A 10,796-nucleotide genomic window follows, 5' to 3' on the forward strand; every position below is an offset into this window, starting at 1 on the left:
TCTGCACATTTCCCCCGACTATACTTATCAAAGCGAGAGTGGAGCCACCTCTGAAACTGGGTTTTGATATGTAACGCCAACAGAAGGTCAGAAACTGTCATAATTTTACCATAAAAGGGTGAAAAAGCATTGATTCTGATAATCAGTGCTCCAAGGAAGCTCATGTTCGACTTTGTGATGCTCTTTATTCCTCTTTGCTAACTGCCACCACAGTCTGAACAACAGATAAAGTTTTCTCAGGCTTCTAGCTCATGTTGACCCTAAAATATTAACATTTTAGCTCATATTTAGCAGAGTTATTTTCCAAATCAGTTAAAAAATGTTCTCTTTGTAGTAAACGCAGTGAAACGCAACCACATCCTGTTACAATGCAATCATTTTCTGTTTCAACAGAGAAGTCCATCCGTCCATGAGCGTGCCCTACTTAAGCTCACAGCAGCCAACGCCATCATTTCAACGTGTCTTTGATGAAGAAACATGCTGAGTTTTGTTTTGCGTGACCTTCATCACGGCTTCATTATGACCAAATGGGGATGGATCCTGTGGATGTTTCTCTTCATGCTCTCAGGTAAAAGAAACTTTATCTTTATCTCTTTATCTTGTAAAACACGACCACTTTAGCAGCTAAAAGCACTTTAATGACCTGCAACGTGTGTAACTGTATATAAGCGAGTAAATTATGAGCTAAACTAAAGAAAAAAATAAAGATATTTATGTTTATGTTGTTTTCTGCTAACATCAGATGGAAATTAGTCAGAGGTTTTATATTTAACTTGTTTATATAGTAATTACTTCATATGTCGGAGCCATATGCGGTTTTGCTCATCATTATTCAGGGTTTTGTTTGTTTGTTTGGTCCGGTTGTCACGGTGATATGTGGGGTTATAATGGGGCTGAATCACCTGCGCTAGGCTAGGACTGAGTTAGTGAGTCAGTTATTGTTGTTGACCGCTTTTTGTTTAGTGTCGTGGAAATTTAGAAATGCACAGAGTCAGTTATTGTCTTCTGAGGAGATAAGATGCTTTAATAATAATAATATCGTGCAAGAGAGAACGACTCAGTACAGAATACAGAGCTGCCCTGAACACTGGGGCAAAGACTCACACTTATTTTGCCCTCTTATCACATCATCTCTGTGGGTGTAGTTGATTGTTCTTCTACCTTCCCTCCGCGACCACAGCTGAGGTTACCCAGACCCAGTCGTAAATATGAGCCTCACCCCTTAAAGTGCAGCTATCTCATTATAACAGGCCCACTATTGTAAAGAGGAATTAAAAACAACAGGACAGGGTGGCACCGTGCAGCTCGGTCATTTGCAGGTTATACACAGTAACACTCAATACAAGCATATAAGAATGAATTTTCCACTACATTTCGTTTGATTGCTTTGATGCATACACAGTTCAGAACAGTGTACATGTTCGTCCTTCTTGGGAAAGCCACCAGTAACTTTTTGTGCTTCCTATTAAATACGTTGAAACTTGCCTGGACTCGTGCACGTGCTTCTCTGAGCATCAGCGTGTCACATAGAGAACCTATTCTCAGCCTCTCAAGTGACTTTAGAGGGATTGAAAAGCCGCAATAGTATGTTATTTTTATTTTTAAGAAATAAATACACTGTTGCTGTGACAGATTCTAGATTTGTTTATGTCAAAAACATTGAAGTCTGACAGTAAAGACAATGAACATAACTTCTTTGGGTTTGTGTCTGTTAAATAAAAGTAGAGAAATAATGATAAATTCCAAGTTTTTGTTGCATTTTAGAGCATTTCTCAACTTTTTGGAGGAGGTTTGTAGTTATTCTACTTTTACACACTGACCAGCTGTTGACCAATCCAACTGTTGAAGTACGAATGATGTCATTTATCAGCCGTGCACGAGGCTTCAGTTGTATTCAGGCTGGAAATTTCCAAGTTCCCATCTGAGGAAAAGTTCTCACTTCTTGTTTAGGCTTTCAGTTATTTCTTTGTTCTGGACTCTCTGTTTTGTTTCCTGTTTAATCTCTAAATGATTTTCCTTTGTTTATTCTTATGAGGTTTGCTTGCTTCACACCTGATTTTTTTCATACTCGTGCTCTTTTTTTCTAACCTTTTATGTTTCTTTTGGTTGAAAAATTCATTTATATATTACAGCTGTTTTAGCATCTTGACTTTATGTGGAACAACCTGCACATTCGGGACATTTAACAGGCAGAAGGGTATTCTTCTCAGCAAGCAAACCCAGAAGAATTGGTTGGTCAGATGTGCTAACTACCAGAACTATAAGCTTAGATACACTAACACTGAGTTGGTTTGTCACAACCGCTGTGTTTGAAATTTGGGCCACACCACAGAGACATTCTGTGGAAGGCTAAACAGGATGTTTGTTTCTGCAGGTAGACCACATCGTGTCATTAAACTGTGACTTAATGGCTATTTTTCAGGTTCTCTCTCCCTGGTCACAGTTTACCAGCCTCCCGTCATCGCCGCTGCTCGGGGGGTTGATGTCATCATGCTCTGCGAACTCCGTCTCTCCCAGAATGAGATCATGTCGAATTCGCCCGTTCTGTACTGGCTTTTCTTAGAAGAGGCCAACACCGAAAAGTCCCGACTGTGGCACCCTTCTGACGCATATAAGGAACGTGTGAACCTTCTGGACAATGGCCAGAACTCATTAAACAAGTCAATACTTCTCAAAAATGTCCAGTGGGCCGACAGTGGGAAGTACGTGTGCAAACTCTCCATCACCATCAAGAATAACGGAAGTTTCAGGAAGAGTGGGAACCAAACCACACTGAAGGTTTACGGTAAATACAAGTTTCAGACCTATTATTCCTGATAGACTGCTCTAGAAGTGGGACCAAATGTCCACCCGGGGGGATTTCTCAAAACTTCCCACCGACAGGCTCATCCTCTGCAGCTCAGGTTAGGACAGGAGAGGATATTTTCAACTTTAGGGTCGTCGACAGGGCTGCACGGTGGCGTCTAGCACCGAGTCAACTGGTTCTGTTTCCGGCTGGTTCTCCACGTTCTCTCCGGCTCCGACTGCCACGGTGACTCTAAATCAGGGATCTCCAACTCCGGTCCTCGAGGGCCGCTGTTCTACAGATTTTAAGTTGTTTCCCTGCTTCAACGCACCTGATTCAGATGAAATGGATCTCTTCAAAAGATTGTTAAGTTCTGCACAAGCCTGCTAGGGACTGGATAGTTTAGTGGTACGATTGCCACCTTTCATGTGGGAAATCTGGATTCAAATCCCCTGCATGAACGGTACTGTCTCCAGTAGGGGTCCTTAGGCAAGACCCCCTTACCCTATCTGTAAGTCGCTTTGGATAAAAGTGGATAAAAGTGTCTAAACATAACATAACTAATGAGGGATTGATCTGAATCAGGTGTGTTGGAGCAGGCAAACAGCTAAAACCTGCAGGATGGAGGACCTCGAGGACCAGAGGTGGAGATCCCTGCTCTAAATTGTCCCTAGGCAATGCTTGTGTAGCCCTGTGATGAACTGGCAAGCTGTCCAGGGTGCCTCTCGTCCAATGACAGCTGGGATAGGCTACAGCCCCCCCGGTGACCCTAACTTAGAATAAGTGTTTATAGAAAATGGATGGGTGGGTTGCCATCAGGATTTAGGTCACTTTCGAGGCTGGAACTGTGGATTTATAGAAATGAGCCCTCAACAATTCAAATGTTGCTGTTTTTATTCAACTGCTAAGTGCAAACTGAGCAAGAATAGAGTCTGATAGAAAAATCATTGTATTTATGGAGACCAAAATGCTTCTAGAAGCATACTGGACAGCACTCCCTGTCTTGTGTTGTCACTTGTCTGTACGTTTCCAACAAGTTGTTGTGGCCGAGAGGTTAAGGCGATGGATTAGAAATCCATTGGGGTTTCCCCGCGCGGGTTTGAGTCCTGCCAGCAATGTTGATTCTCTTAACTCCATGCTCCTTTCTCAACTCCGAGGATATTACAAAATTGGTCTATTCCTTAGCCCAAATGCACATAGTATGTGCTCTGTCATTGTTCATTTGGGACTGGATAGTGTAGTGGTGTGATTGCCACCTTCCATGTGGGAGACCTGGGTTCAAATCCCCTGCATGTTGCATGCTGTTTGCCAAACTGACCTGCTGCTGGAGAACCGTCATACCGAAAGCAGAACACATGCTCCTGTCTCGACTCCGAGGATATTAGCCCCTTTGATAATTGGGAATTGGGAATTGTTCATTTGGATAGAGTAGTGGTATGATTGGAGACCTGGGTTCAAATCCCCTGCATGAAAGGTACTACCTCCAGTAGGGGTCCTTAGGCAAGACCCCCTTACCCTATCTGCCTTTGGATAAAAGCGTCTGCTAAATGCATAATATGAACATTCCCAGGGCTTTGACTGAAAGGCACCCAGAGAATGATAAACAGGCTGCACTCGGTTTGATATCTGATTCAATTGAAGAGGGCCAGGCGTCCAGATTTGCCTGGTTCTCCGGTTACTAAAGAACCCTTGGTTCAGTGCTTTGGTTCCTACCAAAACACCTGCAGGATTACCTTAAATACAGCATTCACAACAAAGTTTTTGAACATGGATTCTACCTGCTGGACATCTCTGTTTGTGGCCTTCATCACAAAGCACTGTTGTCTCTGTAGCCTCCACATTGAATACGTACACTGAGGATTTGGTGATTTCAGGTCAAGTTGAGCGGGATTCACCGGTTGTTGTGCACTTTCTGGAATCTCACCATCAGAAAGAGAAGTAGGAAAAGCCAATCAGACAGGGTATATTCCCAAAGAGTCATGATGTATCTGCCGTTTACGATAATGGACCAAGAAGAAAAACACATGAGCTGGGGAAAGTTCAGCGGAAAAAACCACCACATGTGTGCAAAACAATTCAAATGAAAGAAAAACTAATGTGAAACATACCATCGGTCTTTATGGGGACTTTGTGGGCAATCCCTAGCGATGGTGGCGATCCTTCCTGGGGGTCTTCCCCCAGTTCCTGTCTCTCTCCACTGACCCATCCAAAAAATGACAACGAAGGTTCTTTACAGAACAGATTCATGAGATGTATTTACAGGTTTTAACAAATGACAGAAATGACTGTTTCAGTTGGTGGATTTGTTGGTCAGTCCCAGCAGAGAGATAAGACCATTGTCAGAGGCAATAAGGAAGTGATTTTGACTTTAACCAATGCAGTTCATACTCAGCTGTGACTCTAAATCCAGATGGAAACCTTTCACACAAACAAGAACCTTCCAAATGTACAATTGGTTGTGTTGGCCCGATTCTTTCATTGGAAACCCAAGAACAAGCTGGAGAAATCGTTTATTAAATAAAGTATTTAGTAGTGGTCACATAGTAAAGTATATTGCAGCGCTGGACTCGGAGTGCCAGAGCAGGAAATCCGTCAGGCCGAGCCCCGATATCCGGAAACATTTCATATTTATACTCAGCTTTATCTCACAGAGGTTGTATTCACACTTGTCAGAGTATAATTGGCCAGTTTTTAGTGGCATAAACAGGCCAGCCGCTGTCCTTGTTGTGTTCTTTGGATGTGATAAACTGTTTTAGGCGTGGATCTAATGTACCAGACCTATCTGCTCCAATAGAGATGTTTTGTCTTATGAGCAGAGTGGAAAAGTACCAGCTAGGAACAGAGGTTATTTAGGAAAATACAGAATATGAATACATAATGTCTAAGATCAAAGCCAATTATAACAGTTGATTTAAGATAATTTTCCAAGGATTTTAGAGATAGAAGGCAGGCAAGATATACATTTTGTCATTTTCTTGAACACTGCGATAAAATGAGCTTTTTAAACAAGGGTTTAATAATATTACAGCTACCCTCAGGGTCTGTGGTGCATCGCCAGCTAATAAGAATAGACGGATCTGATCAATAAGAGCGGCGCTGATAAGAACATGTGCCGCTCGTTCCAGACAACAGGATGCTGACCCGTGCCTGTCTCTGCATCTCATTTCAGACCCCATCGTCTTTGCCCTCAGCGCTCACAATGACTCTCTGCTCCGCTGCGAAGTGAATGCGACGCGGGGCGCCGGCTTTGCTTTGTGCGTCACTCACGAAGGACGCACACTTCAGACCGACTCTGCAGAAAGCGCCGTGGAAGCTCAGCCGTACGTCACTCTATCTGAGAGCGTCTCTGCGCGGAAAGGTGGAAAATACGAGTGTCGGCTGCAGCTGATGGAAGATCTGATAGCAAAGAGCATCTTCTACGTCAACCGTACGTCAAGCGTATTACCTGCAGGAATCTCACTCTCAAATATCTCTTTTTCCATGTCTTATCAACTCTATTCTTTTATTTCTTTATTCATTTTCACAAATGCAAACCAAACTGCCATCAATTGAAACAAGTTTAAGCCTAAATTATTATCTGTGATTATTTATGCATCAAAAAGAATCTGATAGGAAAGTTTAAACAATGTTGAAAATGATCTAAAAGCGAAAGTTTGGTTTAAGTAATAAGCCACAAACTCCAAAGTCCTCCAGAATATCTGCAGCTGATGTGAGAACTCAGAGAGTAACACTGTAAAAGTCACAAATAATGCCTCAATCTAATCTAAATGTTTCCTCTGAGCAGCTGCAGAAAGGGGAGGCGCAGAGGATAGGGCAACCGAATCAGGTACATCACTGGATTCAGGTAAATTTGTCCAAATATCTTCTGTTAAAGCTGCAGTGCGTAACTTCTACGTGGCTAAAAATATCCGCTTCACTCAAGCCGCAACAAGAGGAGATAATTCAGCGCTGATTAAGCCGCTCGGCTCCTCTGCGGCATTTTTCAGTGTTTTATTTTTGTATTTGGTGTCGTGGGGCGACATTCCCGCGCTGGCGCACAGGAAATGACGCATTCTGCTCGGTTTTACCTGACAACGAGAAGGGAGGAGAGCGCTGCTGGAAGCCACGTGGCGGAGAACCCGAAGAAGCGACCAAGAGGTTCAGAAGTGGATCGCACTGAAAAGAAAAGGCAGAAGGTCTGTTGGTGAAGAGAGAGAACGACAAAAGGAGAAGACTAAGCAGAGTTTGCATCGCTTTTCCTCGATGGAGAGCCCTGATGCTGCTGGATAAGCTGTTCATTACGAGCAGGATGTACTGGACCGAGTACTTTATGAATGACCAGCTCCAGGAGACCCATGGACAAAAAGTCAATTATGACTACCACAAATAAAAAATCTGGTTTATGAGTAACTAATCATACTATCTGTGCTCCTGAGGCGCAAAAACCTCTCCTGAGGAGTCCATTTTTCCTTTTTTGCATCGACTGTTCTTCAAAAAAGTATAAAAACGTTGTTGAATGGTGGTGGAGGGGCAGCGGTGGCGAGGGGAGGGCGGGTTGCACCGGGCGCCATATCTCATATTGAGCTGCCGGCCGCATCGGTGTCATAACGCAGAAATCCTCTAGGGGGCGACAGAAGTTACGCACTGCAGCTTTAAATCTGTTCATTTCAGTTCAGACAAATCAAAAATAAACGTGTGGAGAGCGATTTGTGAAGTTCAGCCTTTAATGTTCCTCGTGTTGCTAAACCTTAGAATAAAGTTTTGCTTTAATCAGAGAAACTTATTGTTACTTTAAAGATGAAAACTTTGTGTTTTTCAGCGACCGAAGTGGTGCACCCTGAGCCGTGGGTCCTGTACTCTGCTCTCCTGCTGGTGCCCATCGTCGTCCTGCTGAGCCTGTTTATCTCGATGCTGATGCAAAGATGAGTTCCTCTTCCACTTCTCTTTCCTAGCTCTGAGCGGGAAACTGTTCTTTTCTTTGTAAAACGCTTTGGAAGGTCTGCAGGTTGCTCAGAACGCTGCTTCGAGGCTTCTAACTGAGTCCTCTGAGTCCTCACATGTCCCACCGTCAACCTCAGAGTCCAGTTTAAGATCCTGGTTTGGACCTTTTGCAGCTCTGCAGGAACACATCGGAGAACTTTTCCATCCATACGTCCCCAGCAGGTCCCCGAGGTCATGTGATCAGAGCTTTTACAGCAGCGGACCCTAACTTTTGCTTTAATGTTGATATGTTCTGGCATTTTATAGTGAAGTACTTTGTGATATTTATGTTGAAAGAGAAAAGAAATGACTTTACTTATGTTACAGAAAGAGTTTGAGATATTGGCTGAGAGTCAGATCAATAGGGAAAAGTATTGGGTGTGATCTAAAAGTTGCAGGACAGAAGAGAGAAAAGATGGGGCTTTACTGGGAATTGAGTGAATAAAAGCCTCCAAAATGCACCTTTATAATCAGTCTTGTTTCCCCTGGAGCAGGCGGGGGTTCATTCATTTTTCCTGAATAAACTCTGCTGCATTAAATTTAGCCTTTTTGACTTTTTCTTAAAGTGTTGAGAGTCCTGAGACTGAAACTCTAGCCCAGACCGGTGGACCAGTCTTACTGAGGTGAACACCCAGCTATTTGTGGTCAGTGTGGTGCCCTTTTTGCAGAAGTCAATCACCAGCTCCTCCCCTCCGACACCCGGCCAACAATAGCGGTGTCATCAGAGAACTTCTGGATATGGCAGCTCTCTGTGTTGAAGCTAAAGTCCGCAGTACAGGCTGAACAGGAAGGAGGCGAGGACAGCCCCCTGTGGGGCTCCTGTACTGAAGGTTAGCACCGAGGTCGGCTGGTGAAGTAGTCGAAGGTCGTCTCCTGGTCTCTCCAGCTTCCTGGTACTGAAGGAAGGAAGGAAGGAAGGAAGGATGGAAGGAAGGAAGGAAGGAAGGAAGAAGTAAAGAAAGAAGTAAAGAAAGAAAGAAGTAAAGAAAGAAGTAAAGAAGTAAAGAAAGAAAGAAGTAAAGAAAGAAAGAAGTAAAGAAAGAAGTAAAGAAGTAAAGAAAGAAGTAAAGAAAGAAAGAAGTAAAGAAAGAAGTAAAGAAAGAAAGAAAGAAAGAAGTAAAGAAAGAAAGAAAGAAGTAAAGAAAGAAAGAAGTAAAGAAAGAAAGAAGTAAAGAAAGAAAGAAAGAAGTAAAGAAAGAAAGAAAGAAAGAAGTAAAGAAAGAAAGAAGTAAAGAAGTAAAGAAAGAAAGAAGTAAAGAAAGAAGTAAAGAAGTAAAGAAAGAAAGAAGTAAAGAAAGAAAGAAGTAAAGAAAGAAGTAAAGAAGTAAAGAAAGAAAGAAGTAAAGAAAGAAAGAAGTAAAGAAAGAAGTAAAGAAGTAAAGAAAGAAGTAAAGAAAGAAAGAAGTAAATAAAGAAGTAAATAAAGAAGTAAAGAAAGAAAGAAGTAAAGAAAGAAAGAAAGAAGTAAAGAAAGAAAGAAAGAAGTAAAGAAAGAAAGAAGTAAAGAAAGAAAGAAGTAAAGAAAGAAAGAAAGAAGTAAAGAAAGAAAGAAAGAAGTAAAGAAAGAAAGAAAGAAAGAAGTAAAGAAAGAAAGAAAGAAAGAAAGAAGTAAAGAAGTAAAGAAAGAAAGAAAGAAGTAAAGAAAGAAAGAAGTAAAGAAAGAAAGAAAGAAGTAAAGAAAGAAAGAAAGAAGTAAAGAAAGAAAGAAAGAAAGAAGTAAAGAAAGAAGTAAAGAAAGAAAGAAGTAAAGAAAGAAGTAAAGAAAGAAAGAAGTAAAGAAAGAAGTAAAGAAAGAAAGAAGTAAAGAAAGAAGTAAAGAAAGAAAGAAGTAAAGAAAGAAAGAAAGAAGTAAAAAAAGAAAGAAAGAAGTAAAGAAAGAAAGAAAGAAGTAAAGAAAGAAAGAAAGAAGTAAAGAAAGAAGTAAAGAAGTAAAGAAAGAAGTAAAGAAAGAAAGAAGTAAAGAAAGAAGTAAAGAAAGAAAGAAGTAAATAAAGAAGTAAAGAAAGAAAGAAAGAAGTAAAGAAAGAAAGAAAGAAAGAAAGAAAGAAAGAAGTAAAGAAAGAAAGAAGTAAAGAAAGAAAGAAAGAAGTAAAGAAAGAAAGAAGTAAAGAAAGAAAGAAAGAAGTAAAGAAAGAAAGAAAGAAAGAAAGAAAGAAGTAAAGAAAGAAAGAAAGAAAGAAAGAAAGAAAGAAGTAAAGAAAGAAAGAAAGAAGTAAAGAAAGAAAGAAAGAAAGAATTAAAGAAAGAAAGAAAGAAAGAAAAGCATAGATCTATGCATCAGTTACATGAAACAGATAAATGTAAGTGAGACAAATTTAGTTTAAATTCAGATTCTTTCTTTTTTTAAAGCATAATGCAGCGGGTCGGACGGCTGAAGCCCCCCCGCACCCCTGGTTCTGTGCTCTTCTGCATCTTTTCACTGGTCCTAAATGTGTCCTGAAATACTCTGTTTGGCAGAGGAAGAGTCTGTAGTTTAACGGCTCCATCAGTCACAGTTTAAACCATCTGGATAGATTAAGGCTGTCATTTTGAAACAAATCTCTCTTTTATTATCCTGCGCTGTTCCGGTGAAGCTCAGGGCAACAAACGCCTCGTCATATTTCCTTTCTTTCTTTTAACCGCTGCGTTAATGAGAGCAAAGGTTAGGGAGCATCACCACAACCGAATGAGGAGGTTTTGCATGTCCATGCGATGGATGGTGGGAGGAAAACTAATGTTTTTACATGTAAAAAAGCTTTCTTCCTGAACCAGAAGACAACTAAAGTGTTGTAGTTTGAAGCAGAATGATGCCACAAGCAGAAAAACTGCATTCTGTGAATGTTCTGAGGCAAAAATTCATGATTTCTGGGGCCTGACAAACAACACAAGGCAAATTAAAACCAGACACTTTAATGGTTTTCCACCCACGGCTGTGACTAAAACGGATAAACTGGTGTCGGAAAAGAGCTTTTACTGTCATATTCAGTTAAAAACAGCTGAGAGAAGCAGACTTTCTGATTACTGATGACTAATATGAGCCTTTCAGGTGAGAAAAACCACCAAATAGATGATG

General features: G+C 41.1%; 1 protein-coding gene and 1 non-coding gene across 2 annotated transcripts; both read left to right on the plus strand.

The window, feature by feature from the left end:
* The first annotated feature begins 437 nt into the window (after nt 1-437).
* Nucleotides 438-6,498, plus strand: LOC140315807 (uncharacterized). Its single transcript, XM_072393385.1, has 4 exons — nt 438-568; nt 2,423-2,785; nt 5,955-6,212; nt 6,479-6,498. The coding sequence occupies exons 1-4, from the start codon at nt 478-480 to the stop codon at nt 6,496-6,498; spliced, it is 732 nt and encodes a 243-aa protein (XP_072249486.1). The 5' UTR covers nt 438-477.
* Nucleotides 3,822-3,903, plus strand: trnas-aga (transfer RNA serine (anticodon AGA)). Its single transcript has one exon. It is a non-coding gene; the product is annotated as a tRNA-Ser (tRNA).
* Nucleotides 6,499-10,796: the final 4,298 nt, after the last annotated feature.

Source organism: Leuresthes tenuis, unplaced genomic scaffold (genome assembly GCF_036924035.1).
Source record: "Leuresthes tenuis unplaced genomic scaffold, fLeuTen1.0.hap1 SCAF_10, whole genome shotgun sequence".
Lineage (NCBI taxonomy): Eukaryota > Metazoa > Chordata > Actinopteri > Atheriniformes > Atherinopsidae > Leuresthes > Leuresthes tenuis.